The sequence below is a fragment of the Heteronotia binoei genome, chromosome 14 (assembly GCF_032191835.1).
Source record: "Heteronotia binoei isolate CCM8104 ecotype False Entrance Well chromosome 14, APGP_CSIRO_Hbin_v1, whole genome shotgun sequence".
NCBI lineage: Eukaryota > Metazoa > Chordata > Lepidosauria > Squamata > Gekkonidae > Heteronotia > Heteronotia binoei.
In genome coordinates, this window is record NC_083236.1 from 71,991,839 (window position 1) to 72,019,146 (window position 27,308).

Sequence of the window (27,308 nt, forward strand, 5' to 3'; positions counted from 1 at the left end):
TTGTGTGAGCATGCTCAGAACAATAGTTCAGACGTGTTGCACCCCAATCTCCATTTCTTTAAAGTCTGCCTCCTTTTGCCAAATGGGGCTCTCTCTCCATCCTTCTCCTACAGTCAGCAACATTATTTTGAGTTCCCTTTTGGGTTTGCCTCCTCCTCCTCCTGCATGTTCCTCTTTGGGCTGGGGTCAGGCTGGCTGCCCGTGGTGGGGGCCTTTGGGGGCTGCTCAGGCCTGCTCAAATGCTCCGGTGGCAGCTTGCTGCTCTCTGGGGCAGTCGGCCCTGAGGCCGAGGGGCAAGCAGAGCTAGCCGGGGGGGGGGGGGGGACCACAGGACCTTGGCTCAGGAAGGGCAGCGGGTTCTAAACACTCAGCAGAGACAAAGGTGTTCTTACTGCTTTGCAAGCAGGTGCTGGAAAGTAGGTCCCACGTCTGGATCAGAAAGCAGCCTGGGGCGATGGCTGAGAGTGGCCAACTCTAACCTGGAGAACCGGGATGGATCTTCCCCTCCTGTGACCTCTTGGGCCAGACCTCATTCTCTCCCAGCTCTCTCTGTTGTGGGGGGGGGGGGGGAGCTGTGCTGCTGCTGCTGGTAGAGTCTTCTGCGGCAGGTTGGAGCCTCGGCTGCCTGCACAGTAGACAAGGCCCAACAAGGGTGTGGTTAGCGGTAAGCCCCGGTTGTTCTGGTTCTGCACACTGGACAGGGAGAGGCTGTGGCTGGTGCTTCTCCCAGAACTGGCCTCCCCTCGTGCCCAAAGCCAAGCTGGCTGTCTTGGGGTCTGGGGGTGGGAGCACTGCAGGCCCGGTCGGGGTGGGTCGGCCAGCCGGCCTCCCAGGCAGGAATGTGGGGCGGGGCAAAAGTCAGAGCGGTTCTGTGAGCATTCGGCGGCGTGTCCTCTTTGCCAACAAGGTCGTTCATAACTTGGCTGCGCTGCTGATGTACAGTTGGTGATATTGATTGATTAATGTATAAAAAGCCCCAAATGCATTTGCTTCTATGAAAGAGAATAAAGTGCAGGCGGGTCTCTCTTTATTTTCACCTCCTCCTTTTGTTTGAAGGACATCCCCCCCTCCCTTTGTTTTGCAGGCTTCATTTAAGGGGGCTACAAAAAGCCAGTTTCTGCCAAGTAATGTGTTCACAAAAGGAACATTGATTCACATCAGTGTCGCTTGAGTGACCCCTGCTAAGGAGGGGCTCCGCATTAACCCTTCGCTGCATCACAGGCAGGCCGCTTGCTCTGCCGCCCTCAGCTGGGAAGGGGGTGCCCCCCAAGAGGGGTCGCCTCAGCTGCTGACTCCCCTCCCAAAGGCTGCTTCCCCTGCAGAGAGCAGTCCTGTGAGATGGGAGGTGGGCAACAGGCAAAGGGAGGGAAGGTGAGTCCAGGGGTTTGCCAGAGGTTGGAAACGGAGAACGCCAGAGAGCTCCCTCCAAGGGTGCAGGCCACCACCCCCCACCCCATTGTTGCTTGTTTGGACAGTTCGTCTCCTTGCCGCCCTTTTCACCTTGCAGTGCAGCCAAAAGCTGTCTTTTGGTTGGCTGCGCAACTCTCGGCCCGGTGTGCAGTGAGAGCAGCTTCCCCCCCAAGTGTGGAGAGTCTGTTGGGGGGGGGGGGCAATGTTGAGCCAAGCAAAGCTCAGGCGGATCTCTCTTGCTGGGCTGTGAATTGCCGGGGATCTCCTGGCCTTTAAACTGGACCAAGCTGCTCATGGCCTAGTCTGGGGATACAGCTAGATCAGCAGAGCAGCGGCTGATGGGACCCTGGTCGGAGGACCTGGGCAGTATTGGGAGGAACTCACTTGTGTGCTTCAGGTATTCTGAGCGAAGGATCAAGACTCTCTTCTCTGTGCAGTTTTCCACATGTTATTCTTGACTGTGTATATATTGACTGCTGTGGAAGATCTATAATTTATGGGTCCTTGTGCTACTTAGTGAAGATTATAAACGGGGTCGAACCAGGAGGTTTCTGCTGGGCTCTGCCGGTCTCAGAGCAGGCTGGACAGATGTGCTTTCTTTGGGTGGGGGCAAGACCCAAGGGCCTCTCTGGGGCCAGCCTCTTGTCAGGTCCGCAGCCCTGAGATCGGACCTCTGGCTTCCTTGGCCAGCGACAGCTGCAGTCCTCGAGGCGGCTTGCAGCCCAGGACGGGCATTGGCGGGCCAAGCCCCCACGGGGAGTTGGGGTCACGGGCTGGGCTGGGCCTCAGCTGGCCCTGTGGAAAGGGGGGACCCAGGCGGAGCCCTTCAGAGGAGCCACAGAGGCCCCACGCTCCTGCTCTTCTGCTTGGAAGCAGGCTTCGCTCGGGGCCTGAGTTGAAGGAGGAATAGGTCACAAGGCATGCGTGGGGTGGGGAAAGGGAACTGATTTATATGCGATACTTGCTGTCCTATCAAAACAACATTAGAACTTAGCATACAAAACTGCAACATATTTATGGAAATCATCAAACGTTATAAATGACTTACTTTTGTACAAGCAAAATTGCAAATATGGCCGGCCCAGGAGTGCAAGAAAGCTGCCAGTTGATGCCTCCTGTGCAGCTTCAGCACCCTGCAGAGCTGCCTTTTGGCCAATGGCAAGAGCAAGCTCTGGTCTCAGGGGGACTTCCACAGTTTTCCTCTGAGGTTTCTGCCCCACCTCCTTCCTGCAAGGCAGGGCAGTGAGCTCCTAGTTGCCCAGTCTGGGGATAAACCGCTCCCTGTGGCTAGAGGGAGGGGGGGGAGGCATGCCAGAGGCCTCCAAATGCTGAGAAGGGGTGAGAGCCCTGCCTGCTTCCCACCCTGAGGAGGGGCAGAAGGTCCCCTTGGATTCAAGAGCGGCAGAGGTCTGCAGCATGCCCAGCTGGGCTTTAAAAGGAGAAAATATTTCATGGGAGTTCCCCCAAACTTCCATTTTTTCCCATTAGAAAAAGGAGGGGGGAGGCCTTGGGGAAAGCAGGTGGGGGGCCAGTCTTCTCCCTTGCACGTGGGCTCCCTAGGGTGGGGACTTCTGCTCTTGGAGGTCAGGCAGGTTCCAGAAGGAGAGCCCCGCCAGCGCTACCAGCTGAGGTGAGTGATGGGCACCGTCATCTCCTGTGGGGACCTTGGTTGCTGCATGAAGCAGGAAGGGGTTGGACTAGACAGGGAACTGGTAGGATCCAGCCAGGCTCTTCCATCCCAACAAATGTCTCTCTTTCCTTCCCAGATGCTCCCAAGAGCTGAGGGGTGTGGCTGGAGGCAGGGGAAAAACCACACCCAGCCTCCAAGCTGATGCAATGAAACGCAATTTAGACAAAAATCATATTCGTCTTAAACACTCTCATACAAAACACTAAAAGCATGCATACCCTGACAATAGAACAAGGACTACCATTCCAAATATTTCAATTACAGCTTAATGTCCATTAAACGAAGAACGGTTCTCTAAATCAGGGATGGCCAAGGGTAGCTCTCCAGATGTTTTTTGCCTACAACTCCCGTCAGCCCCAGCCAGCATGGCCAGTGGCTGGGGCTGATGGGAGTTGTAGGCAAAAAACATCTGGAGAGCTACCCTTGACCACCCCTGCTCTAAATCTTCACGGATCCCTGGTTCAAATTTGTCCCAGGGAGTCCGTAAGTGGTGATGTTGTATTCCAATGATGTATTCTGAACACAGCACCACAGCGCAGCGACGAGGTAGTGCTTTATTATCCCTTGTTTCACTTAGAGCTTTGACTAGCTTCAAACTCTGATCCAGAGCATGGCCAGATTCCTACTTTCACACACAACCAACTTATGAACCGGTCGTGGTTGTGTGTCACATACGACAGGCCTGAGTAGTAAATACCTGAGTGGTGAATCAGGGGCTTGTCCGACTGCCTCTCATGTTCTTTCCTTTCGTGGCCCTTGTTCCCTCCCGTTGAGTGCGCCTCTTCCTTTTTGACGTTCCAGCATGTGTCTCACGAGGACGTGAAATCCAAGAACCAGATCTCTGAGATTTCAGAGTAAAATAAAAGTAAACTCTGCTTGAAAACACTTTAGCAGGGAAGCCAGGCTAATTGTAAATCAATGAGTCTTAAAATGCAGCATTGATCTCCAGTTAGAAGTTTGAAAGGGAAAGCGGTAATTACTGTGCTCCAAAGGTAGCTTTTTCTCTCCTAAGTCCTGGGCAAAAGAAGACTCATTAAGGGCAGCAATTTGGAATGCAGGTAATTAGTTTAAAAAGTACTTTTGTGATACTATTCCCTGGTCTAGAAATGATTGGAGTCTTCCCAGATTTATAGTTCAGCCATGACAGGATGTGCTTTCTTGTGGGGGGGGGGGCGGTTCTTGGCGTCCTTTCCGTACCGCTGGGTGTGACACAGCAGAGGGGGGGTGTGCTGGGGGTGGGGCTTTCCCATTCCCTGGGAAGTGAGGGGACTGGCTGGGGGTGGGGCTTCTGCACAGAGGGATGCTGCCCTTGGTCCACCTGGCTAGAGGCTGGGGCCTGAACGGATGACCTTTGGCACTTGTCGGGCCCCTCTGGCTCCCTGAGCAGCAAGGCATTTGCTTCTGTGCTGGCTTCTGGCAGCCCCGGCCGAGTTTCAGGGTTTCTGGTTGGACTGGATGGGCTTCTCTTCTGTTCCAAGGTGGTTTGCCTCCGCGTCCCAAGCCATGGCATTTCGTGGCCGGCCCTGCTGTGCTTCCTGGGCCACGGTCATCATTCAGCCGGCTTTGATTTGCCCGCCCCTTCCACCAGGGCCCTTTCCAGCCCTGCCTCTGTGTCCTCCATTACTCAGAGCCTGGTTCCCATGGGGATCAATGACCACTTTGGGGCTCGCCACGGACAACACTGCCTGCTTTCCTCCCAGCCTGGGGGCCCCTTTTGCACTAACCTGGCCGAGACGGGGGGGGGGGGGGGGTCTAGGTGGCACAGAGAATGAGAGCCAAACTCCAAAGTCAAAAACAAACAAACATTTATTGGAAAGAAAATGTTTACACGTATCTTGAAGCACAGCACTAGATGAGCAAATGGATTTTGAAAGAAAATTGGTCATAAACACAATCCTCTTTCCCTTTTCTAGATGTTAAAATAGGGCAGGCAGTAATGATCTTAAAAAGTTACCAGGTCCCTATCGACATCCCACAAGCCACCGCAAGTGACCATTTCTCAGAAGTCTGTTCCCTTCAGAGAACCAGCAGCAAGAGAGCCTTCCTTCTTGGAGTGAGGACTTTTATCAAACCTCCATCTCCACCTGTTCCGCTCAAGAGCAGCTTCTGTCAGAGCTCTCTCAGCCCCCCCTCTCTCCCAGGGTGTCTGTGGTGGGGAGGGGAAGGGGAAGGGAAAGGAGATGGCCAGCCGCTCTGAGACTCCTTCGGGTAGTGAAGGACACTGGGGTCTAACTTCAGCCTCTTCTCCTTCTCTTCTTCTGTGGACTGGGCCCGGAATCTTCTGTCACTAACAATAAGAACCCAGGAGGGGAGGGAGATGCCCAAGGAGAGTGGCAGACCTTGATGCTCTGGGGGCTTGCCCTCCCCCTGCCCTAGTGGCATGTCCCTTGGCGGCCCTCTCCCTCTTTTCCTGGGCAGGGAGGTCTGGGCATCTTCCCTCTCCCACCAGCAGCTCTTTTTGGTCCTTTCAAGAGGGAGCCCTTGCCCTATGGAATGGCTCGCCTGGCCCAGTCCGGCTTTCCTCTTCTTCTGGAAGTGGGTTTCCTCTGAAGAGCACTTGCAGGAGAGTCCCGTGGGGCCAGGCAAAGAGCTGGAGATTGTGGAGTGAACAGACTGCTTTGCTGTTAGTCCCTCTGAGCAAGCAGTCTTGGGCAGGCGAGAGCGCCCTTTCGGCAGATCAGGTCACCCTTGGGCTCAGGCAGTCTCAAGCAGGCCAAAAGAGCAGGCAGAGGCTGGGAACAGCAAGGGAATGGAAGGGGCTTCTTCCTTGTTGTGTGTGTGGGAGGGCAGACGGGGCCTGCAGAGCCAGGTGCTGCTCCAGGGAGAGGAAGACAGCTTGCCTCTGCCCTCCTCCTCCTCCCAGGCGCTGAAGCGAGTGGCAGCCGCTGGCCAGGAATTGATTGCATTAATTGATCTGCCAATAAGAGAGCTCGTTACCTCTGCCATTGGTTAGGCCAGCTAACAAGTCCTGCTGATCAATGAAACCAATGAAGATTTCATCCATTAATGAGCAACATGGTAATTAATGTTACCCATAAATGAATTAGCCAGAGCAGCTAATGTGCTGGTAGTGCATGGAAGAGCAGGCTGTGGTTAGTGTGGGGAGGGGGGGGTGGCCGCCTGTTGTTCCGGAGGAGAAGGTGCCCCACAGCAGGGGCCTGCAGGACAAAGACCCCACCTCTGCTCTTGGCTCAGCAGGGCTTACAAGCAATAATTAGAACAGTTCTGATTAAAGCAAACAAAAAGCAGCCCCTGTCCCAAAAGATACCTGCTCTCTTCATACAGTAAAGTGATGTAAAACTGCATCGCAGTATCTTCTGCTTCCTCCTTTCCATCCAAGGCATCAGGCGAGCATTCCAAGGAAGGAGGGAGGGAGGGGGGTGCAATGGTGGAGGCCCTGGGGTGGCTGTGCTCTCCAGCACAGTCCGGCTGGTCTCACTTCCATGCCCAGCCCTGCACAGAGCCAGGAGATGCAGGGAGTCTCTGAGCAGCAGCAGCAGTGCATGGCTCAGTTGAAGCTTCTGAACAGCTCTCCAAGGAACCTCCCACCCCCAGCACATGACAGGAGCAGAGGGAGACATCTCTACGATGATATGTCAGGGGCCGCAAAGGGATGGAGAGATCTGGCTCTCAGGCTAACCCAGCGGAGCTGATGGGCCCTGAGCTCAGGACAAGGCAGCAGGGCATTCCCCTCCCTCCCTCCTGAGTGGGGACTCAGAGCGGCTTCCATCATCCCCCCCTCCATTTTATCCTCTAGAAGCTGGGGTTGTCATGAGGATAAAATGGAGGGGGGGAGAATGATGGAAGCCGCTCATGAAGCTGGCGTTGTCACCTGGAAGTTACATCAGCCACGACAGAGCAGATGCTCTGGTTTTGTGGCAAAACTCTGGGGGTTTTTTGGCTTCAGAATCATAAAGTTTGTCCCAAAAGCATGCAATGTCCCTGGTACAACGATGTCATCCAGAAACAACATCACTTTGGGGACGTTGCACAAATACGTCACTCTTTGGGGGAGGGTGGTGGGCTAAAGTGTATGTCACCACTTGTGGGGTGGGGAGAGGTATTTGTGAATGTCTTGCATTGTACAGGGAGTTGGACTAGATGACCCTGGAGGTCCCTTCCAACTCTAGGATCGTATGATTCTAGGGAAAGCAGGGGTACCTTGGCCAGGAGCCACCCTAAGGGGAGGGCAGTTCCTTTGCTTTCCAGACTTAGCCCACCTTTATACAGTTGCTAAGAGGTTTAGCTAGAGACAGTTGGATGGGCCAACCCCTCCCCCAACAGGGAATAAAGATTTGGAGAAAGAAGACAACAGTGGATTTATATTCCGCCCTCCACGCAGAGTCTCAGAGCGGCTCACAATTTCCTTTATCTTCCTCCCCCACAACAGACACCTTATGAGGTGGGTGGGACTGAGAGAGCTTTCAGAGAAGCTGCCCTTTCAAGAACAGCTCTGTGAGAGCTACGGCTGGCCCAAGACCATCCCAGCAGGTAAAAGTGGAAGAGTGGGGAATCAAGCCTGCTTCTCTTAGATAAGAGTCCACAAACTTAACCACTACACCAAACTAGACTAGAAGGACTTAGAGTCATAGATTCATAAGAGTTGGAAGAGACCTCCAGAGTCATCTAGTTCAACTCCCCGCACAATGCAGGAAACTCACAAATACCGCCCCCTAAATTCACAGGATCTTCATTGCTGTCAGATGGCCATCTAGGCTCTCTTTAAAAACCTCCAAGGAAGGAGAGCCCACCTCCTCCCGAGGAGGAAGCCTGTTCCACTGAGGAATCACTCTGACTGTCAGGAAGTTCTTCCTAATGTTTAGTAAGAACATAAGAGAAGTCATGTTGGATCAGGCCAATGGCCAATCCAGTCCAACACTCTCTGTCACACATAATAACAATAATAATATTTATTTGTATCCCGCCCTCCCCACCTAGGTGGCTCAGGGCGGCTAACAACCTTTTATACATGTACAATAATAGATAAAAACTTTAAATTTAACAATAAAAGCATTTAAACATTATAAAAACCAGTTAATAATTAAGAATACATAATTTAAGTTAATTTAAATTAATTTAAGTTAATCTGGCAGCAGTGGTGGCATTCTGACGCTGGTCTGCCAGTTTAGTAATTCCATGATAATGCAGGTCCTTGAAACAGGACCATGCTGGCGGGTCCTTAATTCACAGTAATTCAGCAGCTGGTGTATGCTCGTTTGAAGAGGACAGTTTTGCAGGCCCTGTGGAACTGATCAAGGTTCCGCAGGGCCCGCACCTCCTCCGGAAGCTGATTCCACAAGGCAGGGGCTGCAGCTGAGAAGGTCCGTGCTCTGGTGTTCTGGAGCTTGACCTCTCTCGGCCCAGGGATAGTCATTTTATTTTTTCCGACTGACCTCAGTGCCCTCTGGGGTTCATATGGGGATGATGGCCAATATATATATATATACACACACACACACTGTGGCTAATAGCCACTGATGGACCTCTGCTCCATATTTTTATACAATCCCCTCTTGAAGCTGGCTATGCTTGTAGCCGCCACCACCTCCTGTGGCAGTGAATTCCACATGTTAATCACCCTTTGGGTGAAGAAGTACTTCCGTTTATCCGTTTTAACCTGACTGCTCAGCAATTTCATTGAATGCCCACGAGTTCTTGTATTGTGAGAAAGGGAGAAAAGTACTTCTTTCTCCAAGCTAAAGAGCCCCAAGTGTTTTAACCCTTCTTCATAGGGAAAGTGTTCCAACCTTTAAACATTCTAGTTGCCCTGTTCTGGACTTTTTCCAATGCTATAATATCCTTTTTGAGGTGCGGTGACCAGAATTGCACACAGTATTCCAAATGAGACCGCACCATCGATTTATACAGGGGCATTATGATACTGGCTGATTTGTTTTCAATTCCCTTCCTAATAATTCCCAGCATGGTGTTGGCCTTTTTTATTGCAATCGCACGCTGTCTTGACAGTAGAAAACTCTTTTAATTTAATTTCAACCCGTTGGTTCTGGTCCTACCTTTTGGGGCCACAGAAAACAATTCCACACCATTCTCTCCATGACAGCCCTTGAAGATGATGGTGCTGACACCTCTCAGCTGCCTTCTCTTCAGGCTAAGCGTGCCCAGCTCCTTCAGCCTTTCCTCCTCGGACTTGGAAGAAGGACTTGGACTTCACAGGCCTTCAGGAGGAACCTTCTGGAGACTTCAGGAAAAGCTTCCTTGAGCTGGCCTAACAGGGTCAGCGGGGCGGGGGGGGATAAAACCCCTGGCCGGCAGGAGGAGGCTCTCTTTGGTGCGGAGTCCATCAGGGCAGACGGACCTCTTAGCTGGGGTCTGGAGGAGGCAGCCATTAGCCAGGTGCTTGGCCTCAGGAGCTGGAGGGAACTGCAACATAAAGGCAACTCTGTAGAGACCTAAAATGTTCTCCTGCATTTCAACATTTGGAAGGGAGTGACAGAGGAAACGTGTTCTGCCCATTTCTTTTGAATGCCTTGCTCAGTTGGGGGCTGTGCTAAAAGCAGGCTTGCAAACATTTTCTCTTCATAACTTTTAGTGCTCGGAATGCATCTCCCCTCTTCCACAGTGAAGACAGAGGCAAAAATGCATTCAACTTCTCTGCCATTTCCCTGTCCTCCTTTAGTGATCCTTTCACCCCTTGGTCATCCAAGGACTCCACGGCCTCCCTGGCTGGTTTTCTGCTTCTAATGCACTCAAAGAAATGTGTATTGTTGGTCTTGATGTTTTTTGCAATGTGTCCCTCATAGTCCCTTTTTGCTTGCTGAATGCCACCTTGTATTTTATTTGCCAAACCTGTGCGCCCTTTTATTCGCCCCACGCAGACTAGCCTTCCAGTGCTTAAAGGAATCCTTCTTACATTTACTACTTCTGTTACTTGGTTTGTTAATCGTGGGGGCCTTTTTTATACCTGTCCGTACCTTTCCTAATGTGCGGTATACATTTTATCTGAGCTTCCAGGGTTGTCGTTTTAAATAGTCTCCAAGCTTCCTAAAGGGATTTGACCCACCTTACCTTTCCTTGCAGCTTCAGTTACCCCCTCTAAAGTTAAATGTGGTTGTGTTGGATCTCTTTTTTGATCACTCCCTATTTACATAAAAGCTAAACTTAATAGCATTATGGTCACTATTTGCAGCTGGTGTTATATCTCTCACCAGATCTTGAGCATTACTTAGTTAGGACCAGGGATTGTTTTGTAGGAAAAAAGGTGCAGGAGCTCAACAGCATATCTCATTTGCATATGCCCCAGGATCTGTGTGCACCCGGGAGAGAAGTCCCCACTGCATGCAGACCCTGGCTGGAGGTTCTGGAGCTCCTGCTGAATTCAAGCCCTGGTTAAGACCCAGCCCAGGATCACCTCTCCTCTGCGGTAGGTTCATCTAGAAACTCAGTCTCTTTCTCCTGCTTTGATTGACCCAATCTGTAGGTAGTTAAAAACCCCTGTAACGACACAGTTATTTCATCTAGCTTCTTTCCTTAATTCTTCTGCTGGTTTTACATCATCCTCTAACCTTTCACCCAGTGGGCAGTAACAAACTCCCAGCATGAAGCTTCCTTTGGGGCCCACGATTTCTTTCTCTTTCTCTTGGATTCTCAGCCTTACTGGGCTGCCTCCCCTCTCTGGCCCGCACAGCCCCTCCCCTTCCAGCCTCTCTGTCCTTCTGATGTAATTTCTCTCCAGGGGTCCCTGCATCTTTCTGGAGTGGCACAGAATAAGGGTGGAGTAGAATGGCAAGAAATGGAGCAGGGCCGTGGGACTCAAATGGGTGGGTGGGTGCCGCCTTGGATGGTGCCGTGGTGCCTCCCAGCGCCAAGTGTGAGACTTCCTTGTGGCATTTCCTTTGCATTGTTAGGTATTGACCCTGGGAAGACCCCCTGTGGATTCCCTAATTGGAAATTAATACTAGATCAATGCCGTGAGCCATTTGCATATTGATCATAAACAACTTTGAAGGCACCGAGTGTGTCTCGGATCAATAGGGCTCTCTGCGGGCTGCAGCACAAGGGCCTCCCTTCGTCTGTACTCACCGTGCAGTGAATGATCAGAGACGTTTGTAAGCGGGGGGGGGGGGGGGCAGCACGAAGCCTTGTTGGAAGCCTTTGGGTGCCCTCCCAGCCCCTGTTGCTGGCTCACGAGAGAGAGCTCCTTCTGTGCTGCTGAGGAACAGCTGCCAGAGCAGCAGACCGCTCTGAGTGCAGGTCCTTCTGGAGGCAGCGCAAGCCTGGGAGTCTTCCACGATGGGTCGGGAGCTGCATCACTGCCCTGGCCTCACTCTGCCTTGAAGGGAAGGCAAGCGGTGGGGTGGAGCCGGGCCTTGCTTTGCCCTCGCCAGGAGCCTGAGCTGGAGCAGGGCCAGGAGGAGGGAAAGCCAGGCCCAGCAGCTGGGGGAGATGGCATTAGGGGCTGTGGAGGAGGTTGCTGGGGGCACCTCGAGCCTGCTGCCCTGCCGGGATGAGGAGGCCCCGTGGGTCTTTTCTCTGGGGGAGAACTTGGGGCCGCAGCCTCGGTCCATCTCAGCATCTGGAAAGTTCTCTCCTGCTTCTCCTGCTCCACGGCTGGCTGAGCACTTCCTTCCTCATGCAGGAGGCCCCAGAGCCACCTCCAGTTCCAGAGGGGGCCCTTGGAGAAAGCCCCTGGCAGGGGCTGAACATTTTAATTAACCCGTGAGTAGTGCTTCGGAGGAGACAAGCAAGGGGCAGGCGGGGCTTGGCTCCCGGACAGTGGTCTGCTGGGCCACCAGAGAAAGTCTGTGCCTCGTCGTGGTGGACACGGCTGCTTGTATGTCTGAGAGAGGCTCCTCCTGAGTGCATTGTGCCAGGGTGCTGGGCCATGCAGAGGAGTCCAGGTGCCATCTCCTGTGGCCCATCTCAGAAGAGGCTGTCCTCTGACGGAGACACGCTGCCCCTCAGAGGAGAGAAGGCTGAGACAAGGACTGGGCTCCCTCCCCCCAGTGCCTGCCCAGCAGCTGCAGAAGCAGGTCAAGGGGGGGAAGTTGTGGTCAGCTGCGAGGGGGGGGGGAGCTGGGCTGCTTGAAAGTTGTAGCCTTTTAAATGGCTGTTTGTCTTGCCCTGTTGAATGGGCAGGTTTAATGTCCTGTCATCCTCGTTGAATCATGCCATTTTCTAAAGCCAGGAGGAGTGAGAGAGAGCGAGGGGCATGGTGGTGAGGCTGCTGGAATGGGATTGGGAAGACCTGAGTTCAGATCCCTGCTGTGCTGTGCGTGACCTTGGACTGGACTCTCTCAGTCTGACCGGCCTCACTGGCAGGTTGGGATGAAAATAATATGGAAGAGGGGAGGACGGTGTCGGAAGTTGCTCTACGTCCCCCCAGGGGAGAAAGTGGGGTATAAATACCTCCTCAGCCCCACCCACCTCACAGGGTGTCTGTCGTGGGGGTGGGGAGAAGACAGAGGAGATTGGAAGCCGCTCTGAGTCTCTGATTCAGAGAGAAGGGCAGGGTATAAAACTGCAGTCCTCTTCGAAATACATAAAATCCTGCAGGCTAGCTCTGAACAATGTGGAGGGTTGAATTCCATCTCTGTCATTCTGGGCCATTTCCCAAGGACCTTTCCTGAATGAACATCCCCTTCCTCCTCTAGTCAGAGAATGAGGTGCCCGCCGGCTTGCACCGCTGAACTCTCTAGAAGACAGGCATGGGAGGCTGAGGTGGTCCGTGGCTGCAGCATGGCGGTGCCATTTTGGGCCTGGTGAGAGGTGCAAGGGCTGCCCTGCTGACAAGAGGCCTGCGGCTCGGCTTCTGTGGCAGTGCTTCCAGAGGCCTGGAGGCAAAGTGCCTCTCTGCTGTGGAGGCATTACCTGAGAGTAAACATGCCCACCCTTGAGCCTGTGCCTACTTTGGCACGGAGGCCTTGCAGCCTCTAGGGAGTTCTGCTGGTGTCCGGCTCTACCTCCCTCTCCCCCTTCTGGCCTCACAACAGGCCCCGTGAGGTGGGGGGACTGGTCCAGGGTCTGAGCTGTCCCTTACTGGGCCGTGGCCACCTCATGGCCGAGGGGAGGGAGCTGCCTGCCAGAGCAGCTTCCTGGTTGTGTTGGGGGGGGGCTTTCTGGCTGGGGGGCATCCTTTCGTGTTTCAAAGAAGCTGCTCTGTGTACAATTAAAACTTGTTTCTGGTAAGCCTCCTTCCAGGAAGATGAGCTTTTAACAAAAGGCTTTTGACAGCTGCAGGGCATTTCAGTTTTTTTAAAGCCGAATGAAAAATCAATATATTTTTCTGGGTTATACATATTCAGAACAGGCGGGATATTTCCATTATAATGGAGAATGGGTGTCTGTGCCCATCTCGCCTGTCAGAGCGGGACCATTGCATTTTCCAAGCCACTGCTAAATATTTCAAACCCGATTTGATTGTGGTTCATGACAGCTAATGTTTCTCGGCTCTTGAGTGTGTGTCTGTGGGGGGTGGGAGGGGGGAAGACATGCTCTATTTCCCTTCTCCTCCTCCTCCTCCTCGCTGTTTTCCCTTTCCCATCTCTGCTTCCTGAAAAGCCTCCACCTCTCTGGAAGAGGGCCGTCACCTGGGGAGGAGGTGTGGCTGCTGGTTCCAGCCAAGAGTGGGGAGGGGGAGCTTGGGGGGGGCTCTCCTCTGCAGAAGGAGCAGGCCACGTCCCTCCCTGCCCCATTCTCCCCACTTTGGGGGAGGCAGCCGGGAGCAGCCCAGACTCGGCCCTCCTGCTTCCACTGCTGGGGGGGGGGGGAGGCAAAAGGGGCCACCACGTGTCCCCCTCATTTCCCCACCTCCATTGGAATTCATAGCTCACATTTTCCTGGTTACTGTCAGCCTGGGCTTTCATCCATTTTAAAGAGCTATTTTCCCCCTGTTGATGATGATGGTATAAAGACAGATGGTGCAAGTGCTTGTGAATGTCCTGTTTTATTTCCTCTGGAGCAGACGGGCTGCTGGAAAAGGCCTATTATTTCCACATGCTTCTGAGAGGAGCCCAGAGAGGCCAGGCTGGCCGGCAGGCAGCCGTTGCTCACTGGCCGTGCAGAGGGTGACCCCTCTAGGCAGCTGCTGGGATTGCAGGATGGGGGGGAGCCAGCAGGCCCTCCTTCCCTCCCTGCCCGCCTGCCTGGGAGCCAGTGGTTCCCAGCTAGCTAGATGGCCTGATTGCAGACGGCTCTTCTCTCCCCCCCACCCTTTGCAGCCTTCTCAGGAACCCCCTTCCAAAGGGATGCGGAGGGAGGGAGAGGAGGAAAGCTCTGCTCTCTCTCTGGCTGGGGTGGGGGCAGCTGCTGCTGCACTCTTTCCTGCAGCTCCTGGGGAAGCACCTGCCTTTGCAGCAGAGCAGACTTGACCTTCCTACGGGGGCGGGGGGGGGGTGCAGTGAGCACTCTTCAGACAGCTCCGTGCCTCCTCCCTCCCCCGGGCCTTCTCTGCTGGCTCAAAGGGTCAGATCCTTCCTTCCTTCCTCGGAAGGGATTGCAGCCGGGTGCTTCCACCAAAGCCTGGTTTCTGCCTGCCGGGAAGGCACAGGGCCTGGAGCACCTTGAGGCTGCTGGCCGGGGGGGGGGCTGCATTTGGGTGTGGTCCTTCTCCCCCCCCCCCGCCCGCCCCAGCAGCCTGGCCCTTGGTGTGGGGATGGAGAGCATCTCCCTCTCACTGAGGCATGAGGCTGGCGTTCCCATTTCCCCAGGATGTGGGGTGCCTTGCCTGCCTCCCCACCTTCTCCACCAGACGGGCCACACCTAGCCGAGATTGACGGGGGGGGGGAGCGATCCCTCGGAGGGGGTTTCCGTGTGGTTTTCTGCCCTGGTGGCCTGAATTGGCTGCCTTGAATCCCTGTGGGGGCCGCAGCCATCGTGGTGCCTGCTCATGTTGGAGGGCTGGAGAAGCGTCATCCTTATGGCTTCTCAGGAGGAGGGGAAGGGAGCTCCCCAGCTTCCCCTTCTGCCTTTTAGAAAGGCCGCCACCCCCAGGCTGGCTTGTGGGCAGAAGGAGAACCCAGGACACCCCCGGGCATCTCGCCACCTGACGCGTCCTCTCCTCCTCCACGGCCACTGTAGTGACTCCCTCTTCCCCCTTCAGACTCGTAGGAAGTGTGACCATTGGATCCGGCCCCTCCTCTGCCAGGTCCTGCAGCCTTTCTTGGTATGGCTTCACCTCCACCCCCGTCACCCTCTGCATGGCTCTCCTCTGCGCCTCTCGAAAGATGTGGTGTCCTACTAGAAGCAGACAGGGGCTGGCCAGGGGAAACCACAGGGGGGCCAGATTCCGCCCAGCAAGGGGCTCCTGGCCTTGAGCCACTCCTGCCCCAGCTGGGGTCTCCCTGCCCCGCACTGGGAGGGCTCCCTTGAGCCCGTCTGCCTGCGGGGAGGGAGTGGTCTGGCCAGACAGGGCCTGGAGCCCTGGGCCCAGCAAGGCCTCCTGCGGGGGGACGCCTTGGGCTTCAAGACAGCCTCAAGTGTTGGGGTCCTGCTTTCCTTGACCCTTTTTTCCTTGCCTTTCAGAGGAGCCCGTGGAAGACCCAGAAGGGCCCAGCGAGATGGCTGCTGACCTGGAAGAGCCGGCACAAGACTCAGAGGGCCCGGCCGACAGGGACCAGAGCCAGTGGACAGGTGAGTGGGTGGGTGGGTTCCCCTGCTGCCTGCTCTCTGACATTCTCCTCGGCGGCATGCTGCTTTTTCTCACATCTATCCTGTTGCTGCTGATTTGAGCTGGTTGTGGAGCCTGACCGTGCCCTGTCCCGTAAGAAAAGAGTTGGGGCATGAAGCAAACCCCAGCTCTGGGGAAACAGAGGCTGCCGTGGTAGCTGCAAAGATCTTTGGGAACAGCCAGGCCTCACGCGGCTGCCTCTGAAGCCTGCTTTTGCCTAGGAGGGGCAAGAGGGAGGCAGGGAGGGAGGAAGGCCTCCGGGTGGGCTGAGAGGAGGCCAGCGGCACGGGTGGAGGATGGGGAGTGCCAGAGCCCGCCCGCCCGCCTGCCTGAAGGACTCCTCCTGCCTCTGCTGACTGGGAAGGGAAGCAGGAAGAGAGGCCCAGGCTGGCTGGCCCATCCTGCTCTGGGGCCTGGTGGCAGCTGTGAGCAGAAGAGGCTGCCAGGCAGTGCGTGGGGGGATGGGCGCTCATGCTGGGCCCGCTGCCACTCCCCCCACCCCCTTTTCCACGGGATCAGCTCTGGTGCCCGAGGTCAGCCAGATTCCAGTACAGGCACTCCTTTGAGACCCACCAGACACTTCTGAAGCCCTTTCCTGGCCCCCTGGAGCGCTGCCTCTCCAAGGCCCTCTCTCTGAAACTCTGGCTGGCCTTGACGGTGGTGCCCCCGGCTGCCCCCTCCTCTGGGGGGCTCTCGCCAGCCTCCTCCTCTTCCTTTCTGATGCTTCTCATGAAGGCCAGTGGCTGAGTGAGGCTCTGGGCAGGACTCTCTGAGCCAAGCCTCCCCCCTCTCCAGGGGGTGAAGGGTCTTTCTGGTCCCCTCCAGCTTGAGGTGCCCCTTTTGGTGTGCCGAACCGTGGCTGCAGGGCTGACTGGGGCCTTTCTTTGAATTGTTTTGCCAGCCCCGCCTGGCTTCTGGGTCACTGGGACACGGCACAAGCCCCACACTCCTCTCAGATGGGTCTGGGGCTGTCCTCTCATTGCTGGACAAAAGGTGCAGGGGCATCAGAGGTGTGCTGGGAGGGGGCGTGTTTCCTATTTGCTTAAAAGAAATCTGCCCCCAGACGAGTTGAGCCTGGCCCTCTCCTTCCTCCTGGACCACACTCTCCCCCCTGCCTTGCTCGAGGGCGGCTGCAGTGCCTGGCTCTTGGCCTGGGGGTGCTCCTTGGACCTGGTCTCCTCCCCGCCTCTTTCCCTCCCTCTCCTTTTAGGGCCAGCTGCTGCTTCCTCCACATTGCCTGGTTTAGGCCTCAGGTCCCCGCACAAGTGATCCGAAAGGTCCCCTAGCGGGTGGGTGTTGTGGAGCTGACAAAACGCCATGTCCCGGCTTTGGCTTCCCCTGAGACCCCAGGAAGCCCATGGCTAGAGTCTTTCTCCCCCTGCCCTTCTCCGGGTGGGGGCTTCGCTCCACTTTTGGGGCGGAGGGCAGGATGATCCGTGGAAACTGCCAACTCCTGGGTGCCACTGCTTTATAGAATGCAGAGAACTGAGAACCACCCCCCTCCCAGCTTACGGAAAGCTGCATGAATTAATAATAATTTAATTGGCTCCTCCATTATGCTGCTGGTGGATGAGTAGATGGAAGTTTGGACGAAGGGGCCGTTGTGCTGCTTCAGTGAAGAAAAATGTAGGGGGAAGGGCTGGGGAGAGGAAGGTGCTGGTCCCAGGGTCCCTCATATGAACGTATGAAGCGGCCTTATACTGAATCAGACCCCGCTGGGTCCATCAAAGTCAGTATTGTCTACTCAGACCGGCAGCGGATCTCCAGGGTTCCAAGCTGAGGTTTTTCACACCTCTTTGCCTGGACCCTTTTTTGGAGATGCCAGGGATTGAACCTGGGACCTTCTGCTTACCAAGCAGATGCTCTACCACTGAGCCATCATTCCTCCCTCCCTCCTGTGCCGCCAGGCCTCACCTCTGGGCTGCTTCTGCCAACACAACGGATGGGAGGGAGGGAGAGAGCGAGCGGCCCGCAAATGGCAGGGCACCTCCTTTCAGCTGGACCAGCTCTTTGCAGGGAGGGGGAGAGTCCAGAAGACACTCTTTTTGTATGGACTAGATTCTTGTCCTACCTTTCTTCAAGTGCCAGAGGGGCATACAAGTGCCTCTTCCCCACGCTTCGTTTTAGTTTCACAACAACCCTGTGAAGTAGGCTAAGCTGTGAGGGTGACTCACCCGAGGTCAAGCAGGGAGCTGCACAGCAAAGTGGGGATCGGAACTCACATCCTGCCTCTTGTAGTCTAGTGCTCAGTCCTGGCTTGTTTGCAGGAGCCACCAAGAAACTCAACAGCAAGCTCTGCTCTCTTCTTCTTCTTCTTCTGCCCTTCCTTTCCACACCAGGGCTTCCAGTGGTAGATGATTCCCTCACCCCTGTCGCTGAGCCGATGCTTGCCTCGAGCAGCATAGCCACTAGAGGGTCAGCCTGTGCCCAAGGAGATGCCAGGTCAAATCCTCCTCACACACAGAGAGATCAAATTACCAGAAAGTTTGAAATCACAAGGAAAAAATGAGCCCCACCCCGTTTTTACTGGGGGGGGGAGAAAAAATTGGATTATATGCAACACATATCTTCTTATCAGATGAAAACGTATTTTTTTTGCAATGTAAAATGCATCATTTGTAATGAAGCATATAAAACTGTTCTGTTTGACATATCTGTGGGACTTAAAAGTACGAGTGGGTGACTCCAAGGTTTCAGTGGCCATCTCATTTTCTGCTCTGCCCCCCTCCTGGAAGCTCCCATATCCTCAGTTTTCTGCTTCTTTCTCTCCTTCTCATCCACCATCCAACCTACTTTTTAACTGCTCCCTAGCTTATGTTTAATTATTTATTTACCCTGCCTTTTACTGATAGAAACCAAGGCTTGTAGGCTGGCAATACTGTTGTGGCTCCCTAGCAACCCCTCTAATGGCCGCTACATTAGGAATTTGTTTCTAGCAATCACTGTAACATTTCTTAAAAGTATAAGTCTCCAAAAGCATTTGTTTCTAAAAAGTATAGGTCTGCTTCTATTATTTTAGGCATTTTTAACTGCTTGTTTATTTTGGATGGGGGCAGTTCAGATTTTTCTGCAAACCTGGAGCTTTTCTTAGTTTTGTAGAAAGGTCTGTCTTGTATCTTTATAGCTGCAGCCTCCAGTTTTAAGTATCTACAGGTGGAATCATGCTGAGAATTAACTATATAGATAAATGTGTCTGTTTTCTATAAGATAAATTCCAGGTATACCAAGCTTGAGGAAAAAGCTGCAAAAGTGCTGGCCCCATTCTACCACTGGACCTCTGTATTTAATTTTCCTTTTTGGCATTTGAGTGGTAGAACAAATGAGGGTAAAATTTGTATGTGTGTGAGTATATGCAGTGAACAAGGAAAAGGGTATTCCTTAGACAGAACACCCTTGTGCAGCCACAGTAGTTAAGGCTACTGGCATAACTGGATATTAAGTTAAAGTTTATAACATTGAAAACCATGGGCAATATTTGGTAATGCATTTTCCTTAAACACGTGGCAGCATATTGCCATGGTAGTTTCCATTGAAACCTTTTCCCAGAACTGCCCTTGCCTCGTGGCCAGCAGCAGGTTCCCAGGTGGGGAGTGTTCTTAGATTGGGGGGGGGGTGTCTTGCACTGTTAGTCTTCAGTGTTTGGTGGTCGGTGCTCTCATCACATCCAGTCAGCCTGCTACACAGCCTGGCAGCCAGGGACCGTTTTGGAAGAGCTGCCCTGGCTATCAGGTCCTTTCCAGGCCTAATTCAGAGCCAGAGCCTGTGAAGGGTCCCCAGTTCCCAAACACACCTCTGCGGGGGCGGGGGGGGGCTGGCCTCCATCTACTCCCACCACCTACTGGGAGGGTGCCGGGTTGAAGCATAACCTTTCATCCCCTAGATGATCTGCTTGTGTTGTTTCCACTGATTTAACATAACCTTCATTTCTGTACCTTCTTATAACCATTTCTGATGGTGTAATCACGGAGAGATTTATGCTGCCTTTTTAAAAGGAAGCCCCTGCCTTTATTTTTTAATTTGTTTAGACCATTTGTTTGCTGGAGCCTTGCTTGAGGTGGCTCATGAAATAAAACAATACAACAAAAACCGGGAGCATAAAAGGAAACAGTGAAAAACCAATGTGAACTGGCAGAGACTGACCAAGAGAGAGATCTTGGGGTCGTGGTAGATAACTCACTGAAAATGTCAAGACAGTGTGCGATTGCAATAAAAAAGGCCAATGCCATGCTGGGAATTATTAGGAAGGGAACTGAAAACAAATCAGCCAGTATCATAATGCCCCTGTATAAATCGATGGTGTGGCCTCATTCCGTGCGGACAATTGGTCACTGCTCCCCAAAAACGATATAGCATTGGAAAAAGTGCAGAAAAGGGCAACTAGAATGATTAAAGGTTTGGAACACTTTCCCTGTGAAGAAAGGTTAAAGCGCTTGGGGCTCTTTAGCTTGGAGAAACATCAACTGCGGGGTGACATGATAGAGGTTTACAAGATTATGCATGGGATAGAGAAGTCCTTTTCTCTCTTTCTCACAATATGGACATTTGTGGACATTTAATGAAATTGCTGAGCAGTCAGGTTAGAACTGATAAAAGGAAGTACTTCTTCACCCAAAGAGTGATTAACATGTGGAATTCACTGCAACAGAACGCGGCTGCAAGCATAGCCAGCTTCAAGAGGGGGTTGGATAAAAATATGGAGCAGAGGTCCATCAGTGGCTATTAGCTACAGTGTATTGTTAGAACTCTGTCTGGGGCAGGGATGTTCTGTATTCTTGGTGCTTGGCTGGGGAGGGTGGCAAAGTGGAAGGGCTTCTAGTCCCACTTGTGAACCTCCTGATGGCACTTGGGTTGTTTTTTTTGGCCACTGTGAGATACAGAGTGTTGGACTGGAGGGGCCATTGGCCTGATCCAACATGGCTTCTCTTATGTTCTTCTGTGACACAGAGTGTAGGACTGGAGGGGCCACTGGCCTGATCCAACAGGGCTTCTCTTACGTTCTTATATGACACAGAGTGTTGGACTGGATGGGCCATTGGCCTGATCCAACAGGGCTTCTCTTATGTTCTTATGTGACACAGAGTGTAGGACTGGAGGGGCCACTGGCCTGATCCAACAGGGCTTCTCTTATGTTCTTATATGACACAGAGTGTTGGACTGGATGGGCCATTGGCCTGATCCAACAGGGCTTCTCTTATGTTCTTATGTGACACAGAGTGTAGGACTGGAGGGGCCACTGGCCTGATCCAACAGGGCTTCTCTTATGTTCTTATATGACACAGAGTGTTGGACTGGATGGGCCATTGGCCTGATCCAACATGGCTTCTCTTATGTTCTTATGTGACACAGAGTGTAGGACTGGAGGGGCCACTGGCCTGATCCAACAGGGCTTCTCTTATGTTCTTATATGACACAGAGTGTTGGACTGGATGGGCCCCTGGCCTGATCCAACAGGGCTTCTCTTATGTTCTTATGTGACACAGAGTGTAGGACTGGAGGGGCCACTGGCCTGATCCAACAGGGCTTCTCTTATGTTCTTATATGACACAGAGTGTTGGACTGGAGGGGCCATTGGCCTGATCCAACATGGCTTCTCCTATGTTCTTATGTGACACAGAGTGTTGGACTGGATGGGCCATTGGCCTGATCCAACAGGGCTTCTCTTATGTTCTTCTGTGACACAGAGTGTTGGACTGGAGGGGCCACTGGCCTGATCCAACAAGGCTTCTCTTATGTTCTTATGTGACACAGAGCGTTGGACTGGAGGGGCCATTGACCTGATCCAACATGGCTTCTCTTATGTTCTTCTGTGACACAAAGTGTTGGACTGGATGGGCCATTGGCCTGATCCAACAGGGCTTCTCTTATGTTCTTATGTGATACAGAGTGTTGGACTGGAGGGGCCATTGGCCTGATCCAACAGGGCTTCTCTTATGTTCTTATATGACACAGAGTGTTGGACTGGATGGGCCATTGGCCTGATCCAACAGGGCTTCTCTTATGTTCTTATGTGACACAAAGTGTTGGACTGGAGGGGCCATTGGCCTGATCCAAGAGGGCTTCTCTGATGTTCTCCACGGCCATCTTGGACATGTCATTTTAAAACGATGCCCTGTAGTGACACAGAGGCCAGGCCTCCGAGCCTGGCAGGGAAGCTGGGACTCCTGGCCCTTCTCCCAGTGGGCAGAAGGAAAGCCCCTCCAGGGGATGGGAGCTGAAGTGCCCGAAATGCAAGTATGTGGGGGGGGGAGGCAGTGCCGTCACTGGGGCTACTGGCTGGGGGTCTGGCAAGCAGCTCCCAAGGTGCTGGTTTGCTGGGCCTCTGGGCCATCCACCCTGGCCTGCTGAGGGGCACTTTAATGTCCCCAGCTCTGTTTCCTCAGTCTCTCTCTCATTCTCCTCCTAAATTCCCCACCCCAGGCACAACCACCCACAGCCCCTTCCCTCCGCCCGGTCCTTGGCTTCCTCTGTTGGCGAGCTCTCCCTTTCTTTCGTGGCTTCATCATTGGGGGGGGAGGGGGCAGGTCTGTCTCTCTCTGCCTCCAGTCTCGCTTGGGCACTTGCTTGGCTGCTCTCTCCGCTTGGGTGAGGGATGGCTGCCTCCAGGGGGGGGGCGTGTCCCAGGTGGGTGGCCTTCTCCCCTCCCCCACCTTCCTCTCCTGCCTGGCAAGGTCCCGATCCAGGCTGCAGAGTGGGCAAGAAGCCCAGCCTTGGGCATCTCTCCCTCCCATGGTTGCCATGGCAGAAGGTGAGCCTTTCTCTTCTGAGCAGGGCCTCAGCTTCCTGTTTGAGCCATTTTTTGTCTTGGCCATTCTGCCCCCCCTCCTCACTCCGTGACCCCCTTCCTGTCCAGGATCGAGTACAAACTCCACCTTCCAAGTCCTCTGGGGCTTTTGCTCCCTTCCCTTCCCTCTCCAGAGACCCCCTCCACAGTCTTTGCCCCTCCCGCCCCCTCCAGCAACTCCCCCCTTTCTCGCTGTCTGATGCCCCTCCCTCCCTCCCTTCTGGCAGGAAGCCCAAGCCTTGGGGGGGGGGGTGTGTGGATGGAGTGGCCACGCCGGTTTGGGACTGGAAGCTCCTTGGGGCAAAGACCAGTCCTTCTGCTTGATACTGCCCTGCATGGTGGTGGCTTCTCTCTTTCTGTCAGTTGGTTGGGAGGAGAACAGAGCATCTACTGATGACGGCAGGAGTCTTGGAGCGCCTTCCGTTTCTGTGCAAGCTCAAACCAGATGCTGGATTTGTCCAGGTGGCCGAGGGCTGTGGCCTCTTCTGGGTGCTCCCCTGGAAGCCCCTGAGCAGGGCTCATGGCCAGGCTCTGCTGCCGAATGTCCTCCCAGTGCATTTGCAGAGGGGGTGGGGCTAGGGGGAGGGAGGTATGGCTAGCTGGGAGCGTTAAACCGCCTAGTTAATCGGCAGCCAGTCCATCATCTTAAATATCCACCTGTCATCTATTACCTTTCAAGTGAAAATGAATAACTCCCATTAAGGGTGGAATGGGTTTGAAGTCGATTGGAGACAGATTAAAGGACTGTTAGGAAGGCAGGCGGGGGCTGTGCAGAAGATGCTGGGCCTTGTAGTTTTTAAATAATAGATGCCCTGCAGATTTATGTGCTCTAGGGCACAGAGGTCAGAGGTCACAGGGTGGGCATTCTGGGAAGAGCACCAGCTTCCTGGAACGCTCCCTGTGGTGGCTTCTGGCTGGGGGGGGCGGGGGTCTGGTCGCACCCTTGGGTTGTGCTGCTTCAGGGCGGGGAGTGGGAGGAGCAGGGGGCTGGGAAAGGCACTCAGCCAACCCCTGCCCTGGAAAACATGCCACGTGCACTTCTGGCCAAAAAGCATTCCTACACCATGAAGCAGTTCAGCTGGCGGGGGGGGGGGGAGCGGTGGGAATGTGCTCCTGCTGTGTGGGCCACTGGCTGATGCAGGCACAGATTCCCTGCAAAGTCACAATTCCACAGCTTCTTTGTGCATTCTGCTGGAAGCACAGTACAGACAGTAAAACAAGAAAATCAATGTAAGTTTCAAGCAAAACTTGCAAGCAAGAGCAGGGAGACACAACATAAAGCATAAAGGGAATAAATCAAACAGCTGATAGAACAGGTTGTGCAAAGACCACCCAGGATTCCCTAACAAAAGGCTCATGTGTTAAAAATTTCATCCGATGCCATGCAAGCCGCTGTGGAGCCACCACTGAAAAAGCCCTGCCTCTGGTCACCACTGGCATTGCAGGTTGATAGGGCAATCCTTCCTGTTCTTGCCTATTGAAGTCTGAGGCTGTGGAGGAGCTGGGCCAGGCAGGGGCCATCTCTGTGGGGATCCTGTCCATACAGCTCAGAGGCCCCTGCCCCCCCTCCCCCCACCGGGAGACGGTCGGATCCAGGGCTGTGAGTGCTGGAGACGGAGGTCCCGTTCTGCACAGTCTGCTCTCTCCCTTGTGGAAGGTGGCCAAAGCATGATCATTCCTAGGATGCTCCTGAGGTGAGGTGGGGGGAGGGTTTTGCAGGGGGGCCCCCTTAGGCTCTGGCACCCTTGTCTTCGCAGCCACCCTGCAAAGGCCAGCGTGATCAGCCGGAAGTCAGTCTGCTCCAGTGGAGGGAAGGGGGAGGATCAGGTTTGGCATTGTGATGTTCCTGATAACTCAGTAGAAGCACGGGGGGGGGGGTGTTATGCGCTGCCAAAGATGCTGATTGCAGCTGCTGAAAAGTGTGCTTTTGAGGATCTTTCATGGGACTGTATACGCACTGATGCATCACCCATTCCCCCCCCCCCCGGTCCCTTGGTTGTGCTTCAGATGTTTGCTGGGGGACATCTGGGCCCTCTGGGTTGGCTTGCATGGAGCAATGAATTCCGCACCCCTCCCCCCAGCCTCTGCTACTGCTTGTGAAATGGGAAGCCCCGCTTCTTGCTGGGTGCCCTGAGCAGCCTGCCCTGTGGATGATTCAGTGGAATGGGGGGTTGCTGGGTGCTGCTGTCTGGACTGACCCGCCTCTCTCCTCTCCCTTCTTCTGCTGCAGCACAGGCAGCCCAGGTGGAGAAGGAGGTGGCCGTGGCAGGAGCCCCAGCCTCCTCCTCCCGACGCCTCTCGTCCTCGTGTCCCAGGGGATCGGAATCGCCCAGCGGGGCCAAATGGCCCAAGGCAGCATTGGAGGAGAGCAAGCCGGAGCAGGTGAGGCCGGAGGGGACTTCCCCCACCCCACCCCCTTTCGCTGTCCGGGCTCCGCCTGGGTGGCTTGCCTCAGTCCCCTGGATGCGGAAGGCCTTGGAGATGGCCTTTCAAGAAACAAGCAAGGAAGGACAGGTGCTTAGAAGTCCCAGGTGTGTCTGATGGCAAAAAAGAGACCAGGGCAGACTTGCTCTGGGATCCCCCAAAAGAAGGCCCCGATCCTGGCAGCTGAAGGAAGGGGTGCTGGGGCCTCCAGAGAGGCTCTGGCCTCAGTGCCTGGAAGCAAGTGGAGATGGAGGCCAGACCTTCTCCGGGCTGCTGGGAGCATCTGAACTGTCTTCAAGGACTGTACCACAACAAGTGTATTGTAGCAGTCTGGTTTGAAGGACATCAGGGCAGGAATGACAGTGAGTGGTAAGATCTGCCCGCAGGGGCTCCATCTGGTGAAGCAGGGCAGCTGCCCCCTCAGAAGTCATGTAAAGACCAGCTTTTCTTCCGCCCACCCCCCTCACTGACATTCCTTTCATTCACCTAGAATCCTAGAGTTAGAAGGGACCTGCAGGGTCATCTCCTCCAACCCCCTGTGCAATGCGGGACATTCACAGATACCTCCCCCCTCCCACACACCTCCATTAGCCCCTGCAGACTCCAAGCCCAGAAGATGGCAAATGAAAATACCAAACCAAACCAGGACCCCTGGCCAAACCCGCCTGGAGGCAAATTGCTGCCTAACCCAGAGTGGCCATCAGCATTTCCCTGGGCATGTCAGAAAGCGCCATGAGAACTCAGCACTGATCAACCCTTCCTGCCCACTTTCTCATGATCTGCCTAATTCACAGAATCAGCATTGCTGTCCCATGGCCATCCAGCCTCCAAGGAAGGAGAGCTCACCACCTCCCGAGGAGGAAACCTCTTCCACTGAGGAACCGCTAACTGTCAGGAAGTTCTTCCTAATGATGAGCTGAAAACTCTTTTGATTTAATTCCAACCCGCTGGTTCTGGTCCTACCTTCTGGGGCCACAGAAAACAATTCCACACCATCCTCTCTAGGACAGCCTTTCAAGGACTTGGAAGATGGTGATCCTCTCACCTCTCAGCCGCCTCCTCTCCAGGCTAAACATACCTGATCCAGCCATGCCCTACTTCCTCCGGCCCCCAGTTTCAGAGGCCTTGTAGTGGGTGGAAGAAAGCACCTCTTGTGAGTCTGGGTGGATGAGCATGGTTCTGGTGAGCTCTCCATCGCCCCACAATGTGTGATTTCCCCTTCTCCTCCCCAGATGTATCAGTGCCCCTACTGCAAGTACAGCAATCCAGACGTGAACCGGCTGCGGGTCCATGCCATGACTCAGCACTCCGTGCAGCCCATGCTCCGGTGCCCGCTCTGCCAGGACATGCTCAGCAACAAGATCCACCTGCAGCTGCACCTCACCCACCTGCACAGCGTCTCCCCGGACTGTGTTGAGAAGCTCATTTTGACCGTGAGTTTCCTGGTATTTATTTATTTAGAAGTCCCCGAGTACTCAGGCTCTCAGCAATGAACAACAACAGTGAAACGTACCATCCAGAATTTCAAAACTAGTTAAAACAATTTCACACCTGTGATTATTCAGATGGCGCTGAATACATCTAATTTCAGTGGGAGGGGGGCCAGAGAGGGAGAGAAGGGCCTGGCGGAACATCTCTCTGCCTTGCAAGCCCTGCAGAGCTGTGTCAGGTCCCCCAGGGTACAGATGGGAGAGTTCCACCAGGCTGGGGCCAGGACAGAAAAGGCCCCGGCCAAGGACAACTGCATGTCTTTTGGGCCAGGCACCACCAATAGGGTGTTTGCAGAGCAGCGTAAGGGGGTTCCACGGGGTAGCCTGTCACTGAGCCACCTTGAGAGGAGACTGCCCCAGCGGGGAGGCCGGGAGACGCTCCTGCAGTGGTGTGAGCATGACTCAGCGGCCTTGCTGTTGCTGGGCACGGCTTGCCGTAGCTGCCAGCAGCCCTTGGTGGGGGGTGGCCCTCTGGAAGCTGGCCCCTGAGGTGGAAGGGGCAGCTCACCCAGAGAACCATAGGCATAAACTATGCGGGGACTGGGGGACTTGAGCCCCCCCCCCTGGATTTTCCCATCAGGGGCTGAGCCCCCTCTGGACAGCCAACACGGAAGAGATTATCTTCAAAGCGTGAATGGGGTGGTAGAGTCTGTGTGATTTTCCCTCTGGGCTGTAATGACTTTACAACCTCAACCCTCAGCTTCTTAGAAATGCTAATTGAGCTAAAACAATAAAACTTTGTTGGTCTTAAAGGTGTTACTGGACTCAAACTTCGTTCAACTAGTTAATGATTGGAGAAGAAATTGGGGGGGGGGAATAACACTGTATTGCTGTGTTGCATACATATTTCTATTGTATTTGGGGGTTCTTTTGGCAAATAGATATTTT

The 27,308-nt window shown here is 54.1% G+C and overlaps 2 protein-coding genes across 2 annotated transcripts in view; one reads left to right on the forward strand and one right to left on the reverse strand.

Moving 5' to 3' along the window:
• Window positions 1-27,308, forward strand: part of ZFHX3 (zinc finger homeobox 3) — a 90,353-nt gene that overhangs the window by 46,206 nt on the left and 16,839 nt on the right. Inside the window, exons 4-6 of the mRNA XM_060253937.1 lie at window positions 15,581-15,688; window positions 24,737-24,888; window positions 26,163-26,363. Of these exons, the coding sequence (XP_060109920.1) occupies window positions 15,581-15,688; window positions 24,737-24,888; window positions 26,163-26,363 (461 nt within the window). The remainder of the gene's footprint in view (window positions 1-15,580; window positions 15,689-24,736; window positions 24,889-26,162; window positions 26,364-27,308) is intronic.
• DHX38 (DEAH-box helicase 38) overlaps window positions 2,974-27,308 on the reverse strand; it is a 138,613-nt gene continuing 114,278 nt past the window's right edge. Inside the window, exon 27 of the mRNA XM_060253938.1 lies at window positions 2,974-2,984. The gene's annotated coding sequence lies outside the window, so the exon portion shown is untranslated. The remainder of the gene's footprint in view (window positions 2,985-27,308) is intronic.